This window comes from Macaca fascicularis, chromosome 1 (genome assembly GCF_037993035.2).
Source record: "Macaca fascicularis isolate 582-1 chromosome 1, T2T-MFA8v1.1".
NCBI classification, from domain to species: domain Eukaryota; kingdom Metazoa; phylum Chordata; class Mammalia; order Primates; family Cercopithecidae; genus Macaca; species Macaca fascicularis.
The window spans coordinates 25,677,245-25,694,026 of NC_088375.1; the positions used below are offsets into that span (position 1 = coordinate 25,677,245).

A 16,782-nucleotide genomic window follows, 5' to 3' on the forward strand; every position below is an offset into this window, starting at 1 on the left:
AGATTGGTTTTTTTGGCCTTAACATGCTCTTATCTCTTTTCTTTAAAAATTTTCTCTTATCTCACATTCCCCTTCAGCTATTGCCTTATTTGTCTGCTGCTTTCATAATGAGAATCCTCAGAAGAGTTGTTGATAGATGCTATCTCCATTTTCTTGCCATCCTTCTTATTAACCTTATTATCATCTTATTATCCTTATTATCCAACCCCAATCTGCTTTTCAACCCATTTCCTCTGAAACTTTTAATCAAAGTCACCAGCGACATTTACCAGTTTAGAGGATATTTCTCTGTTAGTACCTTACTAGATTTTTCGACCCGGTTGCATTTAACATAGGCTGTCACTCCTTCTTGAAACACTTTCCTTTCTTGGCATCTATGATATCATATTTGCCTATTTACTCTTACTAATTCTGGTGGGTTTTCAGTAACTATTGTTCGTGTTTCTTGTTCTATCTCCTTCTGAATATTATAATCGAACCCCTTAGTTCTGGCTCTCTTCTCTTCATATGCTCTTTCTCTGGGGGATTGTGTCAGTTCCCCATAGCTTTTAATATTTCCCGTAAATTGATGACTCACAGATATATATCAGCAGTCTGATCTTCTACCTCGAGTTCCAGACCCTTGTGTTTGACTGCTATTTTGACAGTATTTTTTTGTTACTGTTGTACATCTTTTTTTTTTTTTTTTTTTAAAGACAGAGCCTTACTCTGTCGCCCAGGCTGGAGTGCAGTGGCATGATCTCAGGTCACTGCAGCCTCCGCCTCCTGGGTTAAAGCAGTTCTCCTGCCTCAGCCTCCCAAGTAGCTGGGATTACAGGTTCCTGCCACCACACCCAGCAAATTTTTGTATTTTTAGTAGAGACGGGGTTTCCCCATGTTAGTCAGGCTGGTCTTGAACTCCTAACCTCAAGCAATCCTCCCACCTCGGCCTCCCAAAATACTGGGATTACAGGCATGAGCCACTGCACCTGGCCTATTGTTGTACATCATAAATTTACATGTTCAAACTAAAACTTAATGCAGCCTCCTACCCTTCCTGTTCCCTAATTGGCTCCCTCTTGGTCCATTTGCTTTTTTGAATAACCTGTGAGTTATTCTTGATTCCTTCCTTTCCCTCAAGTCCCATGCCAGTTCATCAGCAAGTTCTGTTGCTCCTGTATCTAAACTATATCCTACGTCTTTTCATCTCACCATCATTTCTTGTCTCCTAATTGATCTCCCTGTACCTACTGTTGTTCCGTTATAATGTATTTTCCATGCAGGAGCCAGAATGAGTATTTTAAAATGTTAAATCAGATTATGTAACTTTGCTGTTTAAATCCCTTCAGAGGCTCCTAATTGCATTTAGAAATACAACTACAAAAGAAAAAAAAAAAAATCAAACTCCTTACTTTGGACCTGTAAGAACTTATATGACCTGCCCTTCCCTATCTCTCTAGCCTCATCTCATTCCATTTTCTCAGTACCTGATGACTGTTACACTCTAGATGTACTACTGGTTTCTTTCGGGTTACCAAAGAATTTCGGTGCCAAATTCTTTCTTACTTTTCTTTCCCTTCCCTTCCCTTCCTTCCCCCTCCCTCTCCACCTCCCCTCCCTCTTCTCCCTCCTCTTCCCTCCCCCAGCCCTCCCCTCCCTCCCTTCCTCCCACTTGCTTGCTTTCTCTCTCTTTCTTTCTCTCTCTCTTTTCTTCCTTCCCTTCCCTCCCCCTCCCTTTCCCCCCTCCCCTTCCCTTTCTCCTTTCCTGTCTTTCCCATCTTTCTTTCTTTCTTATCTTTTCTTTCCTTCTTACACTTTGTTCTTAGTGTTATTCTCTGTATACTTGGGAAGCCCTTGTCCTGGCTTATCACTTGGCCAACTTCCTTTTCCTTGGGTCTCAACTCAAATGTCGTGTAAGACAGATCTTTCATAACTACCCTAGGTAAAGTCCTCTTTCCTTTTTCTTCTTGCTGAAATTTTATTCTCTTTTATATAACCCTGTTATTTTCTGAAAAGCACTTATAAAAATTTATAATTTTTTTCACTTTTGATTGTTTATAACATTTCTTTTACTATAATAAGCTCTCATGAAGGCAGGATATTGTCTATCTTCTTGTCTCTGAGTAAGCATCTTTTTTCCCCAATGATATCCACCCTGTAAAGATACAATTAAAAGTATGATGAGACATTTTGTTGTCTTTAAGCTGATACAGACTAGATAGGATATATTTACCTTTATTTTAGTCTTTAGATTATACTTTTAGCCCTAGTCATTTACTCTGGCTGTTACCATTAAGTTTCCAAAATTTGGTAACACCTAGAAGAGAAATGCTGCGATTAGCTGTCTAACCATTTATCATTTTGGATCCATTGTTTGCCTTTGACTGTCTAGACCACATAGGACTGAGGAGATAATTTTTCTTAGGTTGTTCTGAAGACATTTTAAGGTAACTTACAGAAATACTTTAAAAAATTGTGTGATTTTATATATATATTTCTGTTTGTCCTTTTCACTGATAGGAGTGTGTGTATAATATATATATACACACACACACTCATATATATATATATATATGGGTGAATATGGGTATGAAATAAGGGTATGAAAGTAATTAATTGAAGCTGTGAGTGAGTTGAATATACAAAATGAATGCCCTGAAGAATGGTAAATCCGGAGGGGTCACAGTGTTGGCTTTGGAGTTTTGTAGCTAAATTAGGAAGGTAAGTAGACTGAAATGGAATTTAAAATCAGTTGATAGATTTTTTTTTTTTTTGCTTTATCCTTTGTATTCTTGAATTTTATTTTAATTCATATGTCAGATCATTTGAAACCATGTTCTATATACCTCGCCCAGAATTTGAAGACATTTTGATTTTTGTATATCTTCTTTTCTTGAACATTTAACAAAAGACTGCTTTTTAAAATGTGATTATAAAATTGTATATTTAAAACTGAGAAAGATACGACCATGAGCTAAGTATAGGTTAAAATGAAACCTTCATAATTTATAAAAAATATTTCAAAATAACTATAAATATTCTCTTCTCTTCTCAGTAAGGCCTTTCAGATGTCTCTTTCAGTTATTTCTTTTTTTTTTTTTTTTTTTTTTTGAGACAGAGTTTTGCTCTGTCGCCCAGGCTGGAGTGCAGTGGCCAGATCTCAGCTCACTGCAAGCTCCGTCTCCCGGGTTTATGCCATTCTCCTGCCTCAGCCTCCCACGTAGCCGGGACTACAGGTGCCCGCCACCTCGCCCAGCTAGTTTTTTTGTATTTTTTAGTAGAGACGGGGTTTCACCGTGTTAGCCAGGATGGTCTTGATCTTCTGACCTCGTGATCCGCCCGTCTCGGCCTCCCAAAGTGCTGGGATTACAGGCTTGAGCCACCGCGCCCGGCTCTTTCAGTTATTTCTTAAGTTAAGCCTGGAAATGTTGTCATTTAGTTCATGATTTGTAGTTTATTCTCATGTTAAGAATCTTTTCATAATGAAAGACTATTAAATGAGGCATTTTTCCAAGTGTGTTATTTCATTTTTTTCTTTGGTTTCTTTTTAACCTATTTAAAGAATATGATTTAGAGAAGATGGTAACTTTGAATTGGATGGGGATATTAGTATATATAAAATTCACCTTTAGGGCTCATATTGAGATGTGAATCACTTAAAGCTTCCCTGCCCTGTGTTTTTAATTAAATAGACTACTCAGACCATCAGAATTTTTTTTTTTTTTTTGAGATGGAGTCTTGCTGTATCACCGGGCTGGAGTGCAGTGGTATGACCTTGGCTCACTGCAACCTCTGCCTCCCGGGTTCAGGCGATTCCCCTGCCTCAGCCTCCCGAGTAGCCAGGACTACACGCGCGTGCCACCATGCCTGGCTAACTTTTTTTTGTATTTTAGTAGAGATGGAGTTTCACCATGTTGGCCAGGATGGTCTTGATCTCCTGATCTCGTGATCTGTCCGCCTCGGCCTCCCAAAGTGCTGGGATTACAGGCGTGAGCCACTGCGCCCAACCCAGAATTTTTTAAAGATAGTATATGATGTGGTCTGTGTGTGGATTCCTGCTTATTTAGTCATAAGCAGGAATTACAAATTTATTTTGGCGTATGTAGAATTATTATAGCTAAATTGAGCTCTGTAGAAAAATTGCCGGAGAAGAACTCTGTTGTGCACCATATCAAAGCAAACCTTTCAAAGCCCCATATCCAAATTATAGCTTCCTTAAATGGGATAAAGGTCTAGTCTAGTCTAGTTAGATAGATATAGGCCATTTGTAGGTTAGAAACAAGTGGAGAGGCCAGGTGTGGTGGCTCATGCCTGTAATCCCAGCACTTTGGGAGGCCGAGGTGAGTGGATCACCCGAGGTCAGGAGTTTGAGACCAGCCTGGACAACATGGTGAAACTCCATTTCTACCAAAATAAATTAATTGGGCATGGTGGCACGTGCCTGTAATCCCAGCTACTTGGGAGGCTAAGGCAGGAGAACTGCATGAACCCAGTAGGCAGAGGTTTCAGTGAGCCAAGATCATGCCACTGCACTCTAGCCTGGGTGACAGAGTGAGCCTGTGTCTCAGGGAAAAAAAAAAAAAAAGAAGTGGAAATATTAGGTTGATGGCCATTTTAGGGGGAACCAAAGAAGAGAAGAGAGAAACATGCACAAGGATCATTACCAGGACAAGAAATAGGTTGGGACTAGAAGACAGATTTATAGCAGGCAGATAAAGTATCACCAAATTAGATATAAAAATGATCCAGAGTCCAGGACAAAAATACTGTATGTATTGTAGAGGCAGGAACCTCTACGGTTAGAACCAGGTGGACCTTTGTTGGGTCAACTGTAGCTGTTTTTATTGTTCTTCTGTCTCAGAGGAATTAAGCCAGTAGAAGAATAGCCTGTAATCTTTCAGAAGAAAACAAGAATAGGGTTTGTAGTTTGAGGAGATGACAAAGTACAATTTTCCTGTAGCAGTTTGTAATACCTTGTTGAATTTTTGTCATCGTTGTTTTTAAAATTCAATCCAAGGTATTTATTGTATTCAATTTTCAGTTTGGCTCATGTTGACAAAAGCTAATTCTCCAAGCGTTTATCTACATTTACAAATTATGTATGTTTGTGTATATCTTTTTAAAGGGTGTAATATGTGTGTATGTTAACTGCTTTAATATTTCAAGCTGCTAGCAGAACTGTTACTTAGTCTGGTATGTCTCCTTGAATTTTTTAATTCAATACTTGCTTTTCCTAGTTAATAGCTATGTGGTGACTTCTCTTCCGAGCCTGATTTTGTTTTTAATCTAAGGAGAAAAAAGCCACCATACAAGCAGCCTTAAAAGCAGATAAATTCTTATTTAAAAAGCACTGGAAACATTGAATAAATGGTTCATGAGATTATCACAACTAAATCTTGATTTTTTTCAAGTTTTAGAGCATCATTACGTGTACTGAGATCTTGCTGTTTGCCACTTCACCAAGTTGGTTCTGGGATGGAGATTTACGTCCTCATAAAACATTTGGTAACTCAGTAGAGAGGGTTGACACTCCAATGAAATTGATGGTATTTTTCTGCTTTTTTAGCAAAATTTGACATATATGGCCTCTCTCTTGTAGATTTCTTTTGAAGTTTAAAGTGACAAACTTTATGGCTATATAATAATGCTTTATTTTATATTGCTAAAAGCATTACTGTTATGCTGACTATAAATAAGGTATCTGTACATACCTGAAAACAAAGCACTGTGCCACTGAGCATCACCATTTGTTTGTCAATGAATACTATCCTATTGGTACTGGATAAGTTTCTAGGAAGAACTAACAGTGAGTGATTATGATATTGTGAGTTGTTAAATCTTAACTACCAATTGGGTAAATGAACAAAATGCTTTATAAATAGAAGCCATGGTAACAAGAAATTAGTACCTGGCATTATTGATTTCTGAAACAGTAAACCAAATTTTTTACTCTTAGTATCTGGAGAGGCTGAAAGTTTATTTGGTAGTTTGTGTAATTTCATGCTAGTGTCAGAAATTCTCTGTGCTCCTACCACCAAATCTAACTATTGACATCTCTGTGCATATTTTGTGCCTCCCTTTGATTATAATTAATGAGGTTTTTATGCACCTATTCAAAACCAGTTCCTCCTCTGATACACTGGAACTTAACTCTTTTGGTTTACTCAGGGACATCATTCCTGTGGTTTTCCCTTTTTTTTTAAGCATCATCTATCTCTCTCCTTCAGTTAAACATTCTCCATCAGAATACAGACATGTATATTAGCTCCCAAACTAAAACCACAAACTTCTATTTATTATTATTATCATTTTTTGGTGGGTCTTGCTCTGTTGCCCAGACTGGAGTGCAATGGTGCAGTCGTGCGTTACTGCAACATTGACCTCTCTGGCTCAGGCAATCCTCCTACCTCAGCCTCCCAAGGGACCACAGTGTGCATCACTACGCCTGCCTAATTTTGATTTTTTGTGGAAACAGGATCTCACTGTGTTGCCCAGGCTGGTTTCAAACTCCTGAGCTCAAAGTGATCCTCTCACCTTGGTCTCCCAAATTGCCAGGATTGCAGGCGTGAGCCACAGTGCCCTTCCTGCCTTCCCTTGATTCTTTATAACCCCTACAGTGGTTTTCCAATTTATCTGTTCTCCACTAATAGCAAGAGTTGTACAAAGAATATATGTACTTTGTGTCTCTACTTCATCACCTGCCCTTTCTCTTAAACCTGCTGCTATCAGATTTTGGTCCTTATTATTTAGTTAAAATAGCTCTTGTCGAGGTCATCAATGACTTCCATTGTACAAAATCCAGTGATTAGCCCTTAGTATCTTTTTTAGTATACTGGCAGCATTTGACACAACTGCTTACTCCATCCTTTTTGACACAATTTCTTGACTTAGCCTACAGAGCTCTGATCATTCAGTTCTTCAGCTCTCTCTCTCTCTGGCTTTTCCTTCTTACTCTTTCTAGAGGTTCTTTTTCCTCTTAAACATTTGAATGCCTCAAGATTCAGTTCTTAGACCTCTTCTGTGTCATCCCTTACTCTTTAGGGGGCTTAAAGGGACATCCAAATTTATATCTCTGAATTCTAGACTTTTATATTCAGTCCCTACCTAATTTCTCCACTTGGATATCTATTCATTCTTTCCCCCAACACTACTTGTTCCTCCATTGTTCCCTACCTTAATAAATGGTTACTTGTTTTTCCTGTTCCCTAGGCCAAAAACTTTGGGATCACTCTACATCCAAACTATCAGCAAATTCTACTGCCTTTAAAATGTATTGCCCATTCCTATACACTTGCCCCCTGAGCATTTGCACTTGCTCTTTTCTCCACCTGAAACACTCTTCCTCCAGGTATCCATGTGGTTTACTCGCTTATTTCCTTGAAGTGTTTGTTCAAGTGGTGCCTTATGAGAGAAGCTTTCCTGAGTTGCCATATATAAAATAACCCCTGCCCTGCCGTCACTATTCACCACCCCCTTTACCTTACCCTGTCAATTTAATTCATAGCAGTTTTCCCCACACGACACAAACACGTATGTTCAGCATCACGTGTGCCTGTGTATTTGCAAATGTCTGTTTTTCTCTCAGAACATTAACTCCTCAAGAATAGGGACTGTTTTGTTCAATATTTTATTTATCCCTAGAGCCTAAAACAATGCCTCATACATAGACGACATTCAGGAAATATCTCTTTGCAGAATTTAGTATTATTTTTCTACTTTTCATCTGTGATCACTTCAGATAAAGGTCAAGGAAATATTGATTATGTAAATATTTTTGAACTTGAAAAAATTTTTAAGAATGACAATTCTAACATGAAATATTTAGCTGAAGAATATATAACTTTCACTTTCTTAGAGCTCTTCTCAATAAATTCCGAGTTGTTTCTAAATGCATAACGTTTTATCATTTTAATTGAATTTTATTTGATTGAAGTTAATGAAGCAACTTAAATTTTTGTGTATAAATCAGATGACTTAACTGATTTTTTTCAATTTTTGTTTCTTTCCTAGTATCATTTTGTTGTATGTTCATTTTGAAATATTTTGCTTATGGAGGACTTTTTATTTCCATTTGGTTTAATTACTTAAATATTCCTAGAGAAATATATGTATCTAATTCATTGTAGTTAAATAGAAGCATTTGGTTGTGTATGTATGGTTTGTCTCATAATTTAATGACCAGTAATTTCTTCTTTATCAGTAATTTGTTTATAGTATTCCTCTATGAGACATGTGTTTTGTTTATATCCTTCCTCTTTTTAAATGTATAATCAAATTCTTATTATTTTCTATTTTATTACTATCTTTTCACCTTTCTTTTCCTATTTGTGTCAGAATTTTTAAGGGGCCCTGAGATAGCTTTGCTTCGTAAGCGCCTGCAACAACTGAGGCTTAAGAAGGCTGAGCAGCAGAGGCAGCAAGAGCTAGCTGCACATACCCAGCAACAGCCTTCCACTTCTGATCAGTCTTCTCATGAGGGCTCTTCACAGGACCCTCATGCTTCAGGTTATTAATGTCAAGTGTCCTTAAGCAGCTGATAGAATTGTTTTTTAATACTGCTACTGTGTAATAAGGTGCTTCCCTTTTCCCGTTCAAAAAGAGAGCTAATGCGCTTGCAGCTTACCCCTCCCTCCCTTGCATATGGTGGTATTCAACATCACGTGTTAGGGGTACAGATTGGCAGCAGCATTTGCCAGAGAGATGAATATAAAATGATTTTAAAAGTTGTAATATATTTGGAGAGGGGCAAATATTTATTACTTTTAGAGCTGATGAGCTCTTTTTGAATAATTAGTGAATTTAGAGCCTGCATCAATTTTTCTATTGAAAGTTCTCGTATGCTGAAATGAATCTATGCTTTATGGCTCCTAGCTCTTCTTCTTCTTCCTCTTTGAATGTTAGCCAATATCCCTAAAACCTAGTAATGCTAGATTTTAGAATTATAGTATTATTTGGCCATACTAGCATGCTAACTAAATTATTTCCTTCTGTCGTTATTTCAAAAATTTCAATATTTGCTTTCTTATTCCTCTATACATAATCAAAAAATCAACATATTTAGGGCAGCAACAGTACTCCACAGTCTCATGTTGTTAGTATGCTATAAAACTGTGATAACACAGTAAAAATTGTCACTCTTTTTTTCTCACTGAGTGTTTTAATGCCCTGTCATCTTATGACCAGAAAGTTCATGATGCTTAATAAACATTTGTTAAAAGAATTAATGAAAGATGTATTAATAGCACAAAATAATTTGTCAACTTAGTTATTTCAAGATGGGTAATAGATACTGTAAATCCTGTAGTATTATATGAATATTATAGTAGGTGTAGTAAGTTATTTAGGAACAAGAATGTCTAGGTTCTCATACTAATGAGTTTATAATGCTTTATTTGATATGCTTTGTTCTGCTACCCTAAAGAGTGATGAGTTTGGGCTTTGAGAGTTCTAATTTGATTATTTGGAACTAATTTATATATTGGTAGAATTGGACAACCTCCACTTTATAATTATCTTTTCTAGTAAGTGCTATGATAACAAAAGCATGTTTTATAATATGTGGTAAAATTAAATAAATAAATTTAAGTCATTGTAATATAGATATGATGTTTGGGATAAATCATAAACTTGATTTTTAATTTAGCATTATATTAATGGAGTATCAGGCAGAGGCCTCTGATTTTTTTTTTTTTTTCCTATGGGGAAATATTTTCCTATACTTTAACAATTAACAAGAAAATTTGATCAGATTACAATAATGACATTTAATAAAATATTTTGATTTTTTTTACTGTATATAAACCTCTAGCAAACATATTTTGAAGGTTAAAAAATCATGAAACCTAAAAATAAATAAAAAGAAAAATAAAATGTCCCTACGTATATAATTATTTTTAAAATACTAAAATTTAGCTGATTACAACTTAGTATTAAAATGATCTTGAGTATAAAACAAAACTGTCTAACAGGAAAGAAGTATACATTGTAGATGTTGGAAAAATATTTTGAGATTCACTAATCTTTTGTAACTAGTTCACGAATTTAAATTGAAGCAAGCCCTTTTTAGAATCAGAAAGCTTTAGAGTGAGTGTATGGTTTCTGTGAAGTTAGATGCTGTCTTTCCAACGCTAAGTGTTATTCTATTTAAATATCTAGTTTGGCAACAATAGAAAGTAAATTTATGAAATTCAACAGGAGGATAGATTTTAATTGAGTAATAATTACAAAATTTTATCTTATACGTAATAATTAAATGCAATTTTGTATATGGACATTAATTGATTCATTCTTTTATGATAGATGTTACTGTCTAGCCATACAGAAAGCACCAAAATTAACCTCCTAGATGTTAATTTATTAATAATAGAAGAATATGCATTTATCATATGTAAGAAGCATAGTTTTCCATTATACTTTGGTATCTTTAGAGTATCAGTTAGTGGTGATAGTGCCAGTAAAACATATTTCTGTTGTCTTCTCACCTATATAAGTGTTTTAGCTGTAAGATGTTCAAAGGAAACATTACTATGATTTGGAAACCAAGAAATTTTTAAAAGTATAGAAAGAATTTTTGAATTACATTGTTTGGTAGCCATTTTATTCTCTTTTCAAAATATATAGAACTCAGGGAAATATTTTGTGAAATCGGTAAACCTAATTTCTTTAGGAAAGTGAGATCAAACCTTGAAACCACTTTGTAGAAATAATCACCTACATTTTTAGTGGGATCAACTGGGAAGGGGCCTGATGCTGGTTTAGGATAATCCCAGATGGAATATTATCTATTTAGTTGCTGATATTTCTTGGCAGTTGAAGACTAAAACACCATTCTAAGGCACCAAATGATACCACCTTAAGTTTCAAACTGTTTAAAATGAGCTATATAAAATAGGTGTTAGAAGATGTTAAACAGTGGTTTTTTATTTCGTTTTGATTGTTCACTCTTTGCCATCGGTCTTATGTGGAAGTTCCAATATAAATTTTATATACTTAGACAAGTATATAAAAGACTTAGAAAGTATATAAAAGTAGCACTGTTGGGACTTAAACATGAAACAAGATAAGGAGCGACTACCCACCTGCTTGCTCCTCCTGCTATCCCTAAAGCTCCCCTGCTACCTTTTTCCTCTGAAGCCCAGTTTACAAATCAGTGCTTTAAAAGAATTTTTGACACCTATAAATGATAATTCTTTAGAACTAATTTCCAAAATATATGATTTTTAAAAATTAGAATATATCATTTAAAAATATTTTTACTTAAGTTAGTTTTTTTGAAAGTATATCTTTTCTAGACTAATAGGAAATACACCACAACTCATTTAGGAAATACACCATAACTTGTTTTCTAGACTTTTAGGAAATATACAGTAACTTGTAAAATCCTTAACAATTTTTTTTTAACCAAAAAGAAATGAATTTGCCTTTATCACATCAGTGCCAGGGAATTAGATTGGCTGAACTCTTGTCCCTGGCTCTATGACTAGATGACCTTGGGCAGGTCGTTTGGCTGCTTTATGCCTCAGTTTCCCAATTATTGATTTATTTAGTGTAGCTTGCTGTAATTTACAGAGACCATGTAAGGATGGGTTACACAATGCAGTATATATAAAGTTATCTACCTAAGGAGAGCAGTACACATAATAATATACTATCTTCTTTTTTTTTTTTTTTTTTGAGATGGAGTCTCGCTCTGTCGTCCAGACTGGAGTGCAGTGGTGCTATCTCGGCTCACTGCAACCTCCACCTCCTTGGTTCAAGTAATTCCCCTGCCTCAGCCTCCCGAGTAGCTGGGATTACAGGCACTTGCCACTATGCCCGGCTAATGTTTTGTATTTTTAGTAGAGATGGGGTTTCACCGTGTCAGCCAGGATGGTCTTGATCTCCTGACCTCGTGATCCACCCGCCTCAGCCTCCCAAAGTGCTGGGATTACAGGCGTGAACCACCACGCCCAGCCAATAATGTACTATCTTAATTGTAGTATGTTGTTTACTACTTAAAAATGTCCTCATATAAAGGCCCCATAAGGTTGATAGCATTCAGGGTTTTGAATGAGCTATATGTACATTTATCAGATGAATGCCCCAAACAGGTGTGGCAGAGGCATTCAGCATATGGCTGATTTTAAGCCCAACTCTTTTTTTCCATTTCAGGTCCCCTGAAGTCATGGGTTGCTGGCTCCTGCTCAGAGTGACAGCACCCTGTGGAGTCTGCTGGTACTGACCTAACCACCACAGAGCCCCACTGGAGCATGGAGCCAGCCTAGAGAGGGTCAGGTAGGAACTGTTTTTTCACTTTATGGCACGGTTTTACCAATTGGAAAAAAGTAATTTTTATACCCCAAAAGGGTATAAAACATTGGTGATTGTTTTTGAAAAAGGGCTTTTTAAAACTGAGCCATATTGGAAAAAATCAGCACTTACCCGATCCTGTGCAAGCAGGCTCTATACAACATCAGATTTCCCAGTGTCCATAATGACAGTCACATGGAAGCACCTCTCAGACGGATGCATTGGATCTATGTGTTTGATGTTTATAAATAGTTAATAAATTAGATATGATGTTAGTCTAGTTCTGCCAGCACTCCTTAATTACCTTGAATGACAGAGTCCAAAGCAAAACAGGGATGAGTCTTTTGGAACTTTAAACATAACAATATGCTCCAGATGTTTCAGAACAGCTTTGTACCTACCATTACTTTTCATTCAATATCATATGTCTGAAAAATAGTCAAGTAATGAGTAAATGACCCATTCCTATGTGCTGTCTAAATATTTTACATGATATTACATCTTCAGAAGAACACTATGTAGTGGATATTGTGATTATCCTCATTTTACAGATGGAGAAACTGAGACTTAGACAAGTTAAATGACTTGCCCAGGGTTACAATATTACTGAGTAGAAAAACCACATTTGAACCCAGGAAGCGTGACTGAAGAATCTTTGTGATTTACCTGTTAGACTATAATTGTCTCATTTTTCTACAGTTGAGAAAATTCTGGTGTCAGGGGGCTAAAGAATTTTCTCAAGACCAAACCACACATTTTTTGGAACTACATGAGACATGCTGAGCTTAGTACTGAATGAGCTTTTGCTTAAAGTTTATCTTTACCTTAAAAAAATTTACAATGCTAAACACTTCAAATAAGCTGACCAACCATATTACATGTTGCAATAAACTACCATTGGACCATATATTCAGGTTTTGATTTTGTAATTGTATTCTCTAGAAGGTATTTCCCAGCGAGGTAGAGTAGAATATGCCAATAACTGAAGCAGTCAGCTTAAACTAGTAATTACTTTTTTAAATATTAGCTATTCTAGTGGTTATTATGTTAATATTTGAAAGTATTTATGTAAGATAGGAGTTATAGGTATTGTATTTATGAATAGTGGTTAAAAAAACATGTCACTTAAAATGTTCATGTGATAGGAAAGTAATCCTTCCCAAAGGAGTTGTGTGTTCCCAGGATTACAAATAGAATGAAAGCAGTGAACAGGAAGGATTTCTTCACAAAATTAATCTTCAAGATGGGAGGAACAGCAAATGCCTCAGAAATACACAATATCTATGGCATACTAAAACCAAAAAGGAAACCCTTTTAGTTTAATACTTTGTCTTAACATAGCTTTAATATTTTAAATACTTCAAGAGTTTGAAAATACAGTTTTGTAGAGATGGCAGCATTCTAGATCCTTCATTAATAGTTTTTTTTTTTTCCCGTGACTTGCTCTTTCTTAAATTTTATTAAAAATAAGATGCATTTTATCTCAACAAGATTTGTACATTTCATGATACTTTTTAGAAAAATTAAATATTTGAAGATAAAATTTATTGGAGAGTTTATAATTTTCTTACAGCTCTTAATTGTTAAATGAGGGCGCAATGAAATGTATAACAAATCCAAATGGATGAAAAATATTTTTCACAGATTTTTAGGAGAGTTTTCCAATATTTATTTCGCTGTAAGTCACATTTTTCTTGTTTTTTTAAAGAGTTTAATTTTTTTTCCTAAAGACCAATTTACCTGTTCTTTAAAAACAACATAGATGGTAGTGTTGAATCCAACTGTGAAACATAAATGAGAAGTCATCTTAAAGTAAAGCATGACTAGATTAGGGAACTGATTGGAATGCTATCGTTCCCACTTTCTTTTTTGTGTACTATAGATTTGTTTAACTGTTCTGATGAAAAAGAGGTGATAAGTAAGGATAAGTAAAAGCTATTATTCAAATAATGATCATGTTTTGTCCAAATCTAGTAAGAGAAAAATACGTGAACAAACTGGTGATACTAGAAGATGGAAGATTTAAAGTTGATTCAAATGGTACCACTAGCAGGATTCAGACTTTTAAATGTACAAATGCAAGCAATCAAATCCTATAAAATCAATGTGAATCCAGGATATATTGGAAAACTCTTAGCTATTCAGCTAAGGACAATCTTAAAATACCTACTTTTTTGGTGAAAAATGCCATTATGAGCAGAAACTGGTGTTGGCCAAAAGTGTTTTGTTAACATTTGCTAAGAACTAGAGCACAGGATATTAGAAACTGGGAATTATACTTACTGGTTAGGGAGAGTTGTGCTTATTACCTATGTTTCTCTTTTACTGTAGCCCTGTTGGAACACAGAATGGGCCACCTCCTTCTGTTCCCCAGTGTCTTGCTTAGGTTTCTAGATCCCCAGGCTGATTAGAGAGTGAGGAGAAGCTTGGGCCTAAAAAAGTTGCTAATTATTGTCAGAATCAAGTTTAGAATTAAAACTTACTAACTTCTGATGAGTGCTCTTTCCATTTTATTATGCTGCCTGCCTTAATACCAGTGTTTTTCAAACAGTAGAAACCACTTATAAAATAAATTCTTACATAGAAACCCAGCGTATTAAAAAGATAAGAACAAAGCTGTTCTATTTGAAGCCAAGGTAGAAAGTGTAAAGCCCAGATCATTAAGCCTTCTCCTTGTCTCCCTTTTCCTTTCCCCACCAGGTAACTCTAAAGAAACTTGAGCCTTTACATAGTATAGTTTTAATATGCACAATATACTGTAGAGTTTTTAAAGTCATGCACGTTTCTGTAATGGTAATTACCTTATTGAATATTTTTCCTATAAACCATTTTCTCTGTATAAATCTTGATGTTAGCTCCTTGTTCAGCCCACAGTAAAACAAACAACATCTCTCAAAGTATAGTGAGCATTTCATTTCATGCTTCGAATCCTCCAAGGCAGGATGAAAACCATCTTAAGGAGCTGGAGAGGGAGTTTGAGAAGGGCAAGGAGTCTTGTGTGTAGTGAACTAGATACCCCATTTCTAATTTATCTACCTTGCACCTTGTGCCTCTGCTGTATGAATTTGATAAAAGATGTATGCATGGAAATAGAAGAATAGTTTCTCAAGTCATTCTCAAAGTTACTAAATGCTTGTCTGGAATAACATCTTAAGCACATGGCCCTGCTTACTCACTGCTTGGGAATCACCACATTACTTACTTCTATTCCCCAGCCTTATACATTTGTTTCTTAAGCTTAGAGATGATCATGACATTGCTGTGCAGTTTTCTGCTGCTTACTTTTAAGTTGAAATCTCATTTTTGTTTCAGATTCTCCTTCTTCTGTGGTTAACAAACAGCTCGGATCCATGTCACTTGATGAGCAACAGGGTGCGTGCAACAGGAGATGCGCTATGCCCATCCATCCATAGCTTTATTGCAATGCATAAACTAAGCTTTCTCACACCTTTCATAGCATTTCATTTTGATTATGGTCTTACAGTCAGTATTTTGTGGACTAAATTACAGTAGGTGGTATTGTACACAAAAGGTCTTTTTGGCCTACACAAATTATTTTCTACGTAAGTTAATTTCTACCTTTGGCCCTTGATGCCAACTTTGAACTCTCTCCCTATAACAAAATTGTAATGGACATAAACTATATCCATTTTTAAAATTCTAGGTATCTGTCATAAAATTGTGTAGAACTTTGGGTGTGAGGTTAACACTACCTTGTTGCTTATGTAGGATAAGTTATTTAAACACAGTAATATTCTATATTACTAGATTGCTTTAGTAATGATTCTTGGTTTTATGTCTCACTTATCTGGTAGCCAGATTCCTGATAGCTTTAACTAAAGAACATGGTTACAAACCCAGAGGTAAGCTCAAAAGCTATCAATCAGAAGCTCCCATTTCCACTTGTACTTTTCAATGTGGGAAAGGTATAAAATCAATCTCCAAGCCTTGAATAGAGCCTCATGAAATAAACAGGTTACTTATTTATCAGGCTTTATTACTAGCAGATCAAATACAGCACAGAGAAGGATTAGTACAGGAAGACATTCTGACATGAAGGGACATCTGAAAAGGTTGGAGATAGGAAGACTATTTAAAAACTAAAAAGGCTATTTAATGTTAGCGCAAATGTTTTACTGTCTCACCTCAGATTTAATGAAGTATTTTAAATATATTGTGACAAAGTATGATAAGTAATGGTAGTTAAGTCTTTAAGAATAACTTAACACAATATTCACTTTCTCTATTTAAAAAGGCAGATTGCTGGACGTGGTAGCATACCCCTGTAATCCCAGCTACTTGGGAAGCTGGGGCGGGAGGATCGCTTGAGCCCGGAAGTTTGAGACCAGCCTGGTCAATATAGTGAGACCCCGTCTCTTAAAAAAAAAAAAAAAAAACTAATTAGCTGGGTGTGGTGGTGCATGCCTGTAGTCCCAGCTAATAGGGAGGCTGAGGTAGGAGGATTGCTTGAGCACAGGAGTTCAAGGATCCAGTGAGCTGTGATTGTACCACTGC

General features: G+C 35.9%; 1 protein-coding gene across 20 annotated transcripts in view; it reads left to right on the top strand.

Moving 5' to 3' along the window:
• DCAF6 (DDB1 and CUL4 associated factor 6) overlaps positions 1–16,782 on the top strand; it is a 142,034-nt gene that overhangs the window by 75,555 nt on the left and 49,697 nt on the right. For 6 of the 20 annotated variants that reach the window (XM_074004441.1, XM_074004531.1, XM_015445084.4 and 3 more), the window contains exons 11-12: positions 8,314–8,484; positions 15,580–15,639. The exons of 6 other annotated variants lie outside the window; for them this stretch is intronic. In XM_074004441.1, the coding sequence (XP_073860542.1) occupies positions 8,314–8,484; positions 15,580–15,639 (231 nt within the window). Of the gene's footprint in view, positions 1–8,313; positions 8,485–12,129; positions 12,253–15,579; positions 15,640–16,782 lie in introns of all 20 variants that reach the window. 8 more of the 20 variants (XM_074004590.1, XM_065531707.2, XM_074004623.1 and 5 more) reach the window with 2 other exon arrangements.